Source organism: Lepidochelys kempii, chromosome 2 (genome assembly GCF_965140285.1).
Source record: "Lepidochelys kempii isolate rLepKem1 chromosome 2, rLepKem1.hap1, whole genome shotgun sequence".
Taxonomy (NCBI): domain Eukaryota; kingdom Metazoa; phylum Chordata; order Testudines; family Cheloniidae; genus Lepidochelys; species Lepidochelys kempii.
In genome coordinates, this window is record NC_136381.1 from 234787585 (window position 1) to 234802610 (window position 15026).

General features: G+C 43.5%; 1 protein-coding gene across 8 annotated transcripts in view; it reads right to left on the reverse strand.

Moving 5' to 3' along the window:
- The window catches only part of C2H10orf67 (chromosome 2 C10orf67 homolog), a 147770-nt gene that overhangs the window by 27944 nt on the left and 104800 nt on the right, over positions 1 to 15026 (reverse strand). For all 8 annotated transcript variants that reach the window (XR_012157577.2, XR_012157579.2, XR_012157578.2 and 5 more), the window contains 2 exons: positions 11427 to 11514; positions 4081 to 4164 (listed from right to left, as the gene is read on the reverse strand). Coding sequence is in view for 5 of the 8 variants with exons in the window: in XM_073334241.2 (XP_073190342.1) it covers positions 4081 to 4164; positions 11427 to 11514 (172 nt within the window). In the remaining 3 variants the exon portion in view is untranslated. The remainder of the gene's footprint in view (positions 1 to 4080; positions 4165 to 11426; positions 11515 to 15026) is intronic.

The following is a 15026-nucleotide window of genomic DNA, read 5'->3' on the forward strand; positions in this document are numbered from 1 at the left end:
ATCTCCTGTACTGAGTCATACAGATGCAGGGGCAGGAAGTACATCAGCTCCTGGTGCCATGAAACCATCTGAGGGTGGTGTTAATCCTTGCCCAAAGTCACCTTTTTGGAGGGCACCTAGGGGCAGAGAAGACCCTGACACGATTCCTACGAAGGTTCTTCTGGACAGGAATACACAAAGAAGTCCAGTGGTATTGCGCTTCTTGCCCTGAGTGTCAGCAACACAGTCCACTTGAGGGCACCTTTAGTGCCTCTGCCAATCATAGAGGTCCTGTTTGAGCGGAAAGCCATGGACTTGGTGGGCCCCCTGAAGAAGACGACCTGAGGCCACCAGCATGTGCTTGTCATCCTGGATTATGCCACCCAGTACCCGAAAGCCATTCCCCATGGAACACGGCCTCCAAGTCGATAGCAAAGGAGCTAGTGAAGATCTTTGCCCTTGTAGGGGTACCAAAGGAGATACTGGCCGACCAAGGGACCCCTTTCATGTCAAAATTGATGAAGGACCTATGTGCTCTACTCCATGTCTACTACCTGCACACTGATGGTCTCGTGGTAAGGTTCAACATGACCCTCAAGGACATGATAAGGAAGGTGGTAAGTCAGGATGAAAAAGATTGGGACACACTATTGCCTTATCTCATGTTTGCCATCCAGGAAGTTCCTCAGGCTTCCACTGGGTTTTCCCCCTTCGAGCTATTATACGGACGCCACCCCTGTGGCGTATTAGACGTAGCCAGGGAGATCTGGGAGGAAGAACCCAACGCGGCAAGAAACATAACTGAGCATGTGCTACAAATGAGAGACCGGATAGCCTGAGTCACCCCCATCATATGGGAGCACTTGGAGAAAGCACAGGAGGCCCAATGAGACCACTACAACCTCCAAGCAAAGGTTTGACGGTTCCAACCTGGAGACTGAGTGAAGGTATTGGTACCCACGGCAGACAGTAAGCTTTTGGCCCAGTGGCAAGGGCCCTACCAAGTGGTCAGACCTGTGGGAGAGGTGAACTACAAGGTGTGACAGCTGGGATGCCTAAAACAAGAGTAGATCTACCATGTCAACCTCCTGAAGTCTTGGCATGCCTGAGAGACATGTGTAGTCACCCAAGACACCTGGCCCCAGGAAAGCAGCCACCCCGAGCAGGTGAGGATATCCCCAGAGTTGACGCCAGATCAAAAGACCGAGGCATCCAAGATGGTCAACTGGAACCAGGATGCGTTCTCAATGAGACCAGGCTGGATGACCAAGGCATATCACCACATCCTCACAAACCCCGGGGAAAAGGTGACGATACGGGTCCTAGTGGCCAAAAGGGAGGATGTCAAGGCCAAAGTGAAGAGAATGTTGGAATTAGGAGTCATCGAGGAATCTCACAGTCAGTGGTCCAGCCTGATCATGCTGGTGCCCAAACTCGACGGCACCACAAGGTTCTGCAATGACTTTTGCCAGCTGAAAGAGGTATCCCAGTTTGATGCATACCTTATACCCTGCATAGACGTGTTAGTTGACCGATTGGGCAACGTCAGGTTCCTGACCACCCTGGATTTGACAAAGGGGTATTGGCAGATTCCTCTAGCCCAGGGATCAGCAACCTTTGGCACGTGGCCTGTAGCATCCACAGGTTCGGCCGATTGCAGCTCCCACTGGCTGCGGTTCGCCGTTCCAGGCCAATGGGGGCTGCGGGAAGTGGCGCGGGCCAAGAATTACCTGGACTACGTGATTATCTATGCCTCAGACTAGGAGACCCACCTGGAAAAGGTAGAAGCGGTGCTGAATACCCTAAGGCGTGCTGGCCTCACAGCCAATCCTGCCCATTGTGCCATAGGGCTAGTGGAGGCTAACTACCTAGGATACATTGTAGGGAGAGGCGTGGTAAAGCCCCAACTAAATAAGCTGGAAGCAATCCAAAATTGGCCCCAGCCAAACCAGAAAAAACAAATCTGAGCGTTCCTGACGTAGTAGTGGGGTACTACCGGTGATTTATCCCCCACTTCGCCACGAAGGCAAGTTCCCTGAAGGACCTGACAAGGCCCGGGGACCTGACATGGTGAGATGGACCGATGTGGCAGAGGGGGCATTTACAGACCTGCGGACAGCCCAGTGCAGCAACTCTGTACTCATAGCCCCAGACTTTAGTAAAGAATTCATTTTACAGATAGATGCATACAAAGTGGGGTTGTGGGCTGTCCTGTCACAGATGGTCAGAGAAGACAAACGCCCAATCCTTTACCTTAGCAGAAAACTCCTTCTGAGGGAACAGAAATATGCAGCAGTAGAGATGGAGTGCCTCACCATTAAGTGGGCCATGGAAACTCTACAATATTACCTGCTAGGCCGGCGATTTGTCCTCATGACCGACCATGCCCCCCTCCAGTGGATGCAACAGAACAAAAAGAAGATGGTTCTTGTCCCTCCAACACACAGCCGGAAGCCGCCATGGCGCTGCGGATGGCTTGTCCTGGGTATACTGTCTAGCGACCCAAGTTGCCCAACCCCATGGTGCTGAGCAGGGGGGAGGGATATGTGACAGGGTCAGGCCAGATGGCTACAGGAGAGCGCTGGAAGGCAGGTATATTAGCCCCTGGCTAAGCAGATCCCTTTTCCCTTGGTAACTGAACAGAGGTTGCTCTAGGTTAATTAGGACACCTGGGGCCAATCAAGGGCCTGCCAGAACCTGTTAAAAGCCTCCCCTCCAGCCAGATAGGGGTGTGTGATAGGAGTTGTGGGAGGAAAGCTTGCTACTAGAGAACTGGGTGGTGCAGATGCTGACAAACACCAGGGGGGAAAACTCCACAGGTACAGAGGCGAAGGGCAAGGGAAACCCTACCCAATAGGGTGAACAGCCCTTCTGGGCCGTGGAGGTCTGAGGGAAGAGACTGAACTAGGTGCCTGGTTTGTTGCCACCATGCCCGGAGGGGCTACCAGAGACTAAGAGGCTCCCCTCTGCCTCCCCTGTCAGGGAGGAACCCTGCTCAGGCAAGGCATGGACAACAAGCTTAGGGGTGTGGGAAAATTCTGAGGTAGAGAGGAATACCCTGGCCCACCGCTAAGTGGAAGCGCAGAACCCACTGAGGCAGAGAAGGAGCTCTGTCACACATTATAAATAAAAAATTGAGAATTTTGTGTATATTCTTCTATAGTAACAAGTGTGGTGGCTTACTATCACATGAACAGGTTTTTTTTAAAGGTAATAGGGAAAGTTTTATTATCTGGTTTAAGGATTATGTTTCGTCTATTCAGTACCTTACTCTCTAATTACAGTTGTCTAATTAGGGGTATAGTGAACTATTTTTCTCAGTAAGAAAAGACTGCTATTTGACATACCTATATACTAAGTCATTGAATACCTAGTAAGTCATTTAATACCTATTTGCTATTTGAGATACAGTACCTATACACTGTTATTTAAATTTTCATATACAGTTCTGAGAGAGCTACATGATAAAGGGATAAGGTTCATTAAGAGTTTGTTGCTGTTGCTAATGTCTTGTTAAAAGGGTAGAGCTAAGGTTGTTTAGATGCCTGCCATTGAGAATCATTCTTTTAAAATTTTTGGTCTGTATTAACTGAATGTTAAGATGGAAGACTAGAACTGTTTTTGTAACCTTATTATGTCTTTTCTTGAATTACGCATAGCAACCTTAACAGTAAATTATTTGTTATTCAATTTTCTAATTTTAAAAAAGGACATACAAATTTTATTGTTAAATGTTATTCAATTTAGTGTTGGCCTTAGATATTCTATAGATCTTCTATCATAAATTATTATTCAATATAGACCGTTTGTCTAAGTTCTGAAAAAGTAAAAGTTGATGTAAATTACAACATTCACAACTACATGTTAAAATGTACACATGTATAGTGAATTTTCTGATATATGCAATAAACAATTGTCAGATATAAGTGGTCAAAAGAATCACTAGAATTTTTTTCATTGTGAAAATCACAGATTTTTTGCTGACTCCTTGCTATGTAAAAATTTTACTTTTCTAAATTGTCAGAAAATTCTACTATACACTTGTAGTATTCACAAACATTTTTTAAACAGTTACATTTAATGAAAAAAGAAGTTACATACCAATGGTGAAAAAGGTAAATATAAAGCACCCCTTCGTTCATTTATTTGGCTTGCACCAGTTTCAATATAGAGAGGAACAGCAAGCTGTAAAACAAAAACATGTTAAGCATATTTCAAGAAAACATAACTTAAGACCATGTATGCTCACAAACAACGAAGCTTCAATAATAAAATACTGAAATAGCATGCAATGTTTTGTTCATCTGACTAAATGGGGAGGTTGCATACAGTAATGACACACAAAAGCCAGTTCAAATATTGTTAAAGTAAAAAAACAGCTCTTTTACATGTAGAATCGAATATGTTCACAGCTGGACTTTGTATGTGACCTTATGCAATAAACAATATGTATCAGTACAAAAACACAATATATGTGCAAACTATTATAATTTAATTTTTAATTGCATCAATGTCAAGAAGTTGAACATTTGGTTTGCACTAGGGCTGTTGATTAATCACAGTTAGCTCATGCGATTAACTAAAAAAATTAATTGCGATTAAAAAAATTCATCATGATTAATCACACTGTTAAAAATAGAATCTCAGTTGAAATTTATTAAATATTTTTGGATGTTTTTCTACATTTTAAAATATATTGACTTCAATTACAACACAGAATACAAAGTATACAGTGCTCATTTTATATTATATTTATTACAAATATTTGCACTGTAAAAACGACAAAAGAAATAGTATTTTTCAATTCACCTCATGTAAGTATTGTAGTGCAATCTCTTTGTCGTGAAAGTGCAATTTACAAATGTAGATTATTTTGTTGTTACGTAACTGCACTCAAAAACAAAATGTAAAACTTTAGAGCCTACGAGCACAGCTGCCAACTTTTGTGTGTTAAATAAGCACCCTGACTTTCACAATAAGCCAGAAATCAAGCTAATCCCATTTTAAAAGAAGGCCAAAACAAGCCAATCCCTAAGAACCCCAACACTCTATGAGACTAGATCCCCCTGGCATGCAGTCTGGGACTGTGGTGGGCCCGCTGTGCACCCCGACTCTCTCCCACACTTGCCCCTGCTTCCCAGGAACCGATCCAAAAAAAAAAATTAAAAAAAAAAGCAGCAACAAGCTACAAGCCACAAGCCAAAAAGCAACTCACAAGCCAATTAAGCCAAAAACAAGCCCATTTTCTGTGGGTTCCCCCCCCCCCATGAGTTTGGCATGTCTGCCTACATGTCCACTCAGTCCTACTTCTTGTTCAGCCAACTGCCAAGACAAACAAGTTTGTTTACATTTATGGGAGAAATTACTGCCTGCTTTTTATTTACAATGTCACCTGAAAGTGAGAACAGATGTTCACTTGGGATTTTTGTACCCAGCATTGCAAGGTATTTACGTGCCAGATATGCTAAACATTTGTATGACCCTTCATTCTTCAGCCACCATTCCAGAGGACATACTTCCATGCTGATGATGCTCATTAAAAAAATAATGCATTAATTAAATTTGTGACTGAACTCCTTGGGGGGAGGATTGTATGTCTCCTGTTCTGTTTTACCCACATTCTGCCATATATTTCACGTTATAGCAGTCTCAGATGATGATCCAGGACATGTTGTTCATTTTAAGAACACTTTCACTTCAGGTTTGACAAAATGCAAAGAAGGTACCAATATGAGATTTCTAAAGATAGAACCAGCACTCTACCCAAAGTATAAGAATTTGAAGTGCCTTCCAAAATCTGAGAGGGACAAGGAATGGAGCTTGCTTTCAGATGTCTTAAAAGAGCAACACTCCGATGTGGAAACTACATCACCTGAGCCACCAAAAAAGAAAATTAATCTTCTGCTGGTGGCATCTGACTCAGATGATGAAAATGAACATGCATTGGTCAGCACTGTTTTGGATCGTTATCGAGTGGAACCCATCATCATCATGGACACATCCTCTGGAATGGTGGTTGAAGGATGAAGGGACATAAGAATCTTTAGCACATCTGGCACATAAATATCTTGCAATACTGGTGCCATGCGAATGCTTGTTCTCACTTTCAGTTGACATAAACAAGAAGCAGGCAACATTATCTCCTGAAAATGTAAACAGATTTGTTTGTAATTGGCTGAACATGAAGTAGGACTGAGTGGATGTGTAGGCTTTAAAGTTTTACACTGTTTTATTTTTGAATGAAGTTTTTTGGTATATAATTCTACATTTGTAAATTCAACTTTCATGATAAAGAGATTGCACTACAGTACTTGTAATGGGGGAATTGAAAAATACGATTTATTTTGTTTTTTACAGTGCAAATATTTGTATTAAAAATAAATCTAATGAACATTTTGTATTCTGTGTTGTAACTGAAATCAATATATTTGAAAATGTAGAAAAAAAATCAAAAAAATATTTAAATAGATGATATTCTATTATTGTTTAACAGTGTGATTAATTGAGATTAATTTTTTTAATCGCTTGACAGCCCTAGTTTTCACAGCAACTGTAACTCATCTACTCTGCATGTTCGCATTAAGGTTCTTATTCAGCAAAGCACTTAATCTTCTAATTCCATCCCCACTCTGCAAAGCATTTTATAACTATCATGGAAAGTGGCTAGGGGTGGGGAGGAGATAGCCAGCCTAATTGGTGGCAAGTTCTGGTGGCCAATGCAGGTACTCGCTCTTGTTAGGGGGCTTATTCCTTCACCCACTTACTTCCCTGGTCCTTCTCGCATGAACAGAGAGCAACAATACCTGAAGTCCAAAGGTGCAAACAATTCAATGTTTATTGGGGTGAACTTCCAGCAAGCATGATTCCAGTTTCCTTCCTTAGTGTCCCCCTTCCCAGCTCTGACCCCACAGAGCCTTACACCTGTGTCCCTGTTCCCATTTCCCCCTTTAGCAAAACATGATTCCAATTTCCCCACCCTCATTCCCTGTTCCCATTTCCCCCACCCACACACCCACCCACTTCCTGATTGACTGCAGACTTATCTAGTAAAACTTGGGTTCTGCTTAGCTATATCTTAACCAATCATTTTCCTAAAATTTAACTAACCAATCCTAACATGATTATTTAACCAATTATATCCCACCACCTTAATTAGTTTACACCCAGCAAAATTAATTATACAGCAGACAGAAACAATCACAGAACCAGACAGAGATTATACAGACAAACAATGGGGAAATGGGGACTACAGTGATAGAACAAACACAGAAATTGATAAGTGAGTTCTTGCCAGACAGGATGTTATCAAACTAAGTTTCCTTTTACATCTTCAAGGCACTTCCCTTTCTTTGGAGGCGATAGGCATTATCAGGACAGGATTGTATTCTTAACAGCCCAATAGCACCTTATTTCAATGTGACTAGTTTGGAATGTGAGGATGTGACCGGTCACTTCCCAGCTTATGGCTGCCTCTGCTGCTTAGCCAAAGGCCTTAGCCTAAGAACAGGGCCTCAGACTGTCACAGTAAGAGAAGGACCTTACACTGGCAGACAGTGATTTTGATTCTTTCTTTTATACCTCTAACTAGCCAGGTGATAAGAATACACCTAAATTCTTAGCGTATAGGCCTTTACAGACAGGCCTGTATATCTATATCCTAACAGCTCTATAGGGGGTTTGGTTCCCTGATAAAACAGAATTGGAAGTGGACTTAGGAAAAGGCATCTCCTGAAGAAGCTGGGGAATGGGGTAGGAGCTTCCAACGTCTGATATAACAAGGAGACAACCCCCTTTACACAGCACCTTAGCCCTCATATGAGTTAAGGTCAGTGCGGTCCCAGCAATGGGGTGAGAATCAGGTGTGGAGGGGTGGGGTGGGGTGGTGGGGCTGATGGCAGACTTCAAACAGGTGGAAATCATTAAGGAAAGAATGATGACTTCACTGTATGACCTATTGCCAGATAGTTCCCATATGAATTAAATAATTACAGTTGTGGCCTAATTATCCACATCCCTTGCATCTTGTCTTTCTCCCTGCATGTCCAGGACAATGCATGTATGCATTAAGGTTCTGATTCAGCAAAGCAATTAAGAATGTGAATAATTCCATCCCTATTCTGTAAAGCACTTAAGTACGTGTTTAGATTTAAGTGTGCGAGTAGTTCCACTAATGGAAATTCTCCCTTGCATGTACAGATATGGACTGTTGGGGGTTGGACTAGATGACCTTCTGGGGTCCCTTCCAACCCTGATATTCTATGATTCTATGATATGTAACAGCTATATCATTGCCTGACTGACCTCAGCAGGGTTGATTTTACTATCTTTATGTTTGAACTATAATGTAGGGAAATATACAGACATTTTCTGACTTTATCCATTTCCTTTGAGTTGATAGTGACTATAGAAGTACTTCCCCATCCATTAGGATGGACAGCTGTAGTTAAAATGAGTCTGGCTCCAACAGAGGCATTCCTTGATGTATTCTTTGAATTTATTCACCAACTGAAGGATTTTCAAACTTATAGTGCCAAGTACTGTTGTCTGAGTGTTAAGACTTCTAGTTCTATTGGGAAAGTCCACTGGAGATGAGAGCTATGGCTGATTACAGATCTGACCAAGCTGAATGACCAGGTCATCAGACTCATCTCCTTTACATTGCCAGAGCAGCACAAATTGGACAGAGCATACACACAACTTTTTGTGAAGGAAATAAATGTTTTTCCCTTTGTATACGTTCAGTTGCCAAGCAATAAGTGAATTTTAAACAATAAACCTTCCATTTCTATTTTGCCAAGCACTTTCTCTTAGGTCCTTCTTTGAATAGTGTGCATGTGTGTGTCATATTCCTTAGGGCTACATTGTAACAACACAGTCTGTCCCAAGTAAGGGACAGCACATAGTTGCATTGCCTCAGGAGCAGATTAGGGAATAAATTGTGACTCAGAGTCACAATTCAATCCCTCATTCCAGAGAGGAAGCAATTTGTGCCAGGTCTTTCCCTGATGCAGATTATTATTTCCTCTTTGAGCCAGCTCAGCTCAGCTGGGTTGGCTAATGTTTTGGGGGAGGAGGGAGAGCAAGAGACAAAACTTGTCTAATTCCCCACTGCTACCCACCGACTCCCCACCTACATGTATGGGAGAGCAATTAGTGGCCCTTTGGAATCACAATGTGACCCACAATGGGAATAGCCCACACATGGGAATAACAATCTTATAGACCCTTACTCCCCAATGGTGGGGTATAATAAACAAGCTGTGATCTTGCTTTCAGTCTCCAGATCAACTCTTGAGTATTTCATAATGATATTGCTTGTGGTACATAAGCCATTGTGGTGATTTGGCATACCCTGCACCCCAGCAAAGGTGATCTCATTTTCATCCACAACATGCACATACAAATTAGGTACACAGAACTGTGTGCATGCAATAAAACCGTATTTGAAAATCTGCTTCAATCATTAGAACATAAGAATGACCATGTTGGGTCAGACCAATGGTCCATCTACCCCAGTATCCTGTCTTCCAACAGTGGATAGTACCAGATGCTTCAGAGGGAATGACCAGGACAGGGCAATTATCAAGTGATCCATCCCGTTGTCCAGTCCCACCTTCTGGCAGTCAGACATTTAGGGACACCCAGAGCATAGGACTGCATTCCTGACCATCTTGGCTAATGGTCAGTGATGGACCTATTATCCATGAACTTATCTAATTCTGTTTTGTACTCAGATACACTTTTGGCCTTCACAACATCACCTGGCAATGAGTTCCACTGGTTGTGCGTTGTGTGAAGAAGTACTTCCTTATGCTTGTTTTAGACCTGCTGCCTATTAATTTCATTGGCTGACCAGTAGTTCATTTGTTATGTGGAGGCGTAAATAACGCTCTTATTCACTTTCTCACACCATTCATGATTTTATAGCCCTCTATCATATTCCCCTTACTCATCTCTTTTTTAAGATAATAGTCCCAGTCTTTTTAATCTTTCCTCATATGGATACTGTTCCTTACCCCTAATCATTATTGTTGCCATTCTGTTTTTGTTTCCTGTTCTAAGATATTGTTTTTGAGATGGGGCAACCAGAACTGCATGCAGTATTCAAGGCATGGGCATACCATGGATTTATATAGTGGCATTAGGATATTTTCTGGCTTATCTATTCCTTTCCTAATGGTTCCTAACATTTTGTTAGTTTTTTTGATTGCCACTACACTCTGAGCAGATGTTTTCAGAGATTATTTATGATGACTTCAAGATCTCTATTTTGAGTGGTAACAGCTAATTTAGACCCCATCATTTTGTATGAATAGTTCAGATTCTTTTTTGCAATATGAATTACTTTGCATTTATCAACATTGAATTTCATTTGTCATTTTGTTGCCCAGTTACCCAGTTTTGTGAAATCCCTTCGTAACTCTTCGCAGTCTGCTTTGGACTTAACTATCTTGAGTAATTTTGTATCATCTGCAAACTTTGCCACTTCACTCTTTACCCCTTTTTCCAGATCATTTATGAATATCTTGAACAGCACTGGTCCTAGTACAGATCCCTGAAGGACTTTTCTATTTACTTCTCTCCATTCTGAAAACTGACCATTCATTCCTACCCTTTGTTTCCTGTCTTTTCAGCAGTTATTGATCCATGAGAGGACCTTCCCTCTTATCCTAAGACTGCTTAGTTTGCTTAAGAGCCTTTAGTGAGGGAACTTGTCAAAGGCTTTTTGAAAGTCCAAGTATACTATATTGACTGGATCACCCTTGTCCACATTTGTTGACCCCCTCAAGATATCTGATAGATTGGTGAGACATGATTTCCATTTACAAAAGACTCTTCCCAAACAAATCATGTTAATCAATTTGTCTCATAACTCTGTTCTTTATTATAATTTCAACGAATTTTCCTGATATGGAAGATAGGCTTACTGGCCTGTAGGTGCCAGGATCACGCCTGGAGCCTTTAAAAAACCAAACCCCCCCCCCCAAAAACCAACCCCAAAAAACCAAAAAAACCCCCAACAACCCATCATCAGTGTTACATTAGCTGTCTTCCAGTCATCTGGCACTGATATGTTACATACCACAGTTGGAAGTTCTGCAATTTCATATTTGAGTTTCTTCAAAACTCTTGGGTGAATACCATTAGGTCCTGGTCACTCACTACTGTGTAAAAATTTATTTATTTGTTCCAAAACCCCCTCTACTAACACCTCAATTTGGGACAATTCCTCAGATTTGTCACTTAAAAAAATGGCTCAGGTGTGGGAATCTCCCTCATACTCTCTCTGTAGTGAATCACTTTTGTATCTTTCTAATTCTTGCTTTTGGATTTGCTTGGCTTCATAATCTAAGTCTATTACTAGGCTTTTGCAGTGTTAGAAGGTCCAAATAGCTTCCAATAAAAACAAAACATTAAAAAACAATCGCATAGTTGTTTTTACATACCGTTTGATTGAGGGATGCCTGGTTAAATGATGCTGCCTGACGGTACAAAGCATGTCTAAGAAACATCTCATCCTTAATGGCATGCAGGCTGAAAAAAAGGGTGTTAAATTCAAAATGTAAACATATATATGTTATAGTGTAGGATGTCATTGCGGATAATTAGGATTGATGAATTCGTTAAAATATATCTCTATATATCTTGCATTAGAAACTTTCCATTTCCCTTTAGATTACACATGACGCTGTGAAGGATCCTATGATACTATATGTTAAGGTATTTTAATTATGCAAATAAGAACATTTGTGAATATGGTAGCTCTCTTTGGCAAGACTTGAGGACCTTAACATATACAACAAAAAACAAGCAAGCAAAATAAAAGCTATGATTAAGGGCTTGTCTCCATAGAGAATTAGTGTGTGGCAATCCACTGTGTGCATCTACAGTGTATGAACATGCTGTGCAATAGCTTGCTATGGAGACAAGCCCTAAACATCCTGCCCTCCCATAAGATGATCAGAGCCAACACAGAGTACAGAAAATACTTTAAAAAAAATGAAAACAGAGAGAGAAAAGAAAAGATAGAGTTAAAAATGGAAAAATGTAAAGAAAAACTTTTGTGCATCTTCTATTTTTAAAATATGGTACTTCTTTTTAATACAATAGAAGGAATATGAAGACATATCTTACTTAAATGACTATATGACTTATGATGTTTGCTGTACTTGCAGAGAGAACTGAAATAATGGGATGTGACATTCTGCTAACCCCTCTCACATGCTATGACAAATACATCTTTTTACTGACCATCAAAAAAGAATTCTCATGAGTGTTCCTTTTACAAGCCTCAGGCTTAACAATAAAGCAAGCACGCAGAAGAGAATGAGAGCAAAAAGTCAATAAATATTCAGCAATCAGTTGTGCGTATTGCTAGATATATACACTAAATGTATTGATACAATACCATACCCTGTGGAGTTGAAAAATCCGTGAGGAACAGAACATATCCACAGCTTTAAAATATCAGCCATTTATAAATCTATTGTAATTTTATCTCGTAGCCTCTCCCAAGGCTATTTAAGGGCAGTGCCCCCTCTGTCTCTTCCCCACCCCACCTCTTCCCGCCCCCTTTGCCCCATCCCTTGAGCACGCCCCGCCCTCTCCCTCCCCCCGCCCGCAAAGCACCTCCTGCACATGACTGAATAGCTAATCTGCGGTGGGTGGGAGATGCTGGGAGGGTGGGGGAGGAGCTGATCAGTGAGGCTGCTGGTGGGTGGAGGCACTGGGGGAGAAGGGGAGGAGCTGATCCACAGGGCTGCTGAGCACCCACTATGTTTTTTCCGTGGGTGCTCCAGCCCCAGAGCACCCACAGAGACAACACCTATGTGTAGAAGTGAGGGAGCCTGTCCCCAAATGGAGGAGACATGGTTGGGAAGTTTACAACTGGAATGCTGCCCTTGATAGGAGAGTCAAATTGTCTGCTTGCCTAAAGCTGATGGATGACATGCTGGCTGGTGAACCAGATGGCCTTCTCCTCTGTGATTTGTGTCCCTTCCTAGAGAAGTCTTGCTGTCTAGCAGTATAAGATGCTGAAAGTACCACTGGGAGAGGTATTTCTGCTGCTGTTGCAGACTTCTATAATGGTGCCTCTTTAGTGCTGAGTTATAAGCCCCCAGTGAATTTAAAGTAGTTTGAGTCCTGTGAAAGGGTTGGGACTCACCACCGCAGTACCTCCTGCTGGCACGTCTGGGAATTAGCTCCGACCTCTGCAGGGCACCCTCTGCTGGTGGTGTCCCATCTGTCTCTCGCCCTGCTGGCGTCTGGACCCGCGATGCTCCTCACTCGGCAGCGTCCTCTTCAGGACACTGCCCTCCAGCAGTGCCCACTGCTCTGGTCTAACCCGCTTCCGGGGATTTGGTGTTATCAGCAGTCCACCATCTGCACCTGCCATAGTGGCCGGCTGCAGCCTCTGAGTCTAGCCCCTTCATCGCAGGGGCCAGCCACAGCCTGGATCAGGCCATGCTCCTCTTCAGCCAGGCATAGTACAAGGGAGAAGGGGGAGACCCAGGCCCACCCGCTACTCTGGGTCCTGAACCAGGGACCCTCTAGTGGCAGCTTCTCTGCCCTCCTTCTCTCCCCTTACCCTGCTATTGTCCTTGGGCCGCTTCCCCTTCGGCCCTATACACTTGCCCGGCCCTTGGTAGCTAGGCCGGCAGCCTGGGGTTTTCCTTGGCCAGAGCTTCCCAGCTCTTTCTACCCTTCCCCAGCACTGCTCTGTCCAAGGTGCTACCTTTCAGCTTAAAGAAAAGGAGTACTTGTGGCACCTTAGGGTATGTCTACACTACGAAATTAGGTCGAATTTATAGAAGTCGTTTTTTTAGAAATCGGTTTTATATATTCAAGTGTGTGTGTCCCCACAGAAAATGCTCTAAGTGCATTAAGTGCATTAACTCGGCGGAGCGCTTCCACAGTACCGAGGCAAGCGTCGACTTCCGGAGCGTTGCACTGTGGGTAGCTATCCCACAGTTCCCGCAGTCTCTGCTGCCCATTGGAATTCTGGGTTGAGATCCCAATGCCTGATGGGGCTAAAACATTGTCGCGGGTGGTTCTGGGTACATATCGTCAGGCCCCCGTTCCCTCCCTCCCCCCGTGAAAGCAAGGGCAGACAATCATTTCGCGCCTTTTTTCCTGAGTTACCTGTGCAGACGCCATACCATGGCAAGCATGGAGCCCGCTCAGGTAACCGTCACCCTATGTCTCCTGGGTGCTGGCAGACGCGGTACGGCTTTGCTGCACAGTAGCAGCAACCCATTGCCTTCTGGCAGCAGACGGTGCAATACGACTGGTAGTCGTCCTCGTCGTGTCCGAGGTGCTCCTGGCCACGTCGGCTGGGAGCGCCTGGGCAGACATGGGCGCAGGGACTAAATTTGGAGTGACTTGACCAGGTCATTCTCTTTAGTCCTGCAGTCCTATTGAACCGTCTTATGGTGAGCGGGCAGGCGATACGGACTGCTAGCAGTCGTACTGTACCATCTTCTGCCAAGCAGCCATGAGATGTGGATGGCATGCAGTCCTTCTGCACCGTCTGCTGCCAGCCAAAGATGTAAAAGATAGATGGAGTGGGTCAGAACAAGAAATAGACCAGATTTGTTTTGTACTCATTTGCCTCCTCCCCTGTCTAGATCACACTGCAGTCACTCACAGAGAAGGTGCAGCAAGGTAAATCTAGCCATGTATCAATCAGAGGCCAGGCTAACCTCCTTGTTCCAATAACAACGATAACTTAGGTGCACCATTTCTTATTGGAACCCTCCGTGCAGTCCTGCCTGAAATACTCCTTGATGTACAGGCACACCCTTTGTTGATTTTAGCTCCCTGAAGCCAACCCTGTAAGCCGTGTCGTCAGTCGCCCCTCCCTCCATCAGAGCAACGGCAGACAATCGTTCCGCGCCTTCTTTCTGTGCGGACGCCATACCAAGGCAAGCATGGAGGCCGCTGAGCTCATTTTGGCAATTAGGAGCAAATTAAACACCACACGCATTATCCAGCAGTATATGCAGCACCAGAACATGGCAACGCGATACCGGGCGAGGAGGCGACGT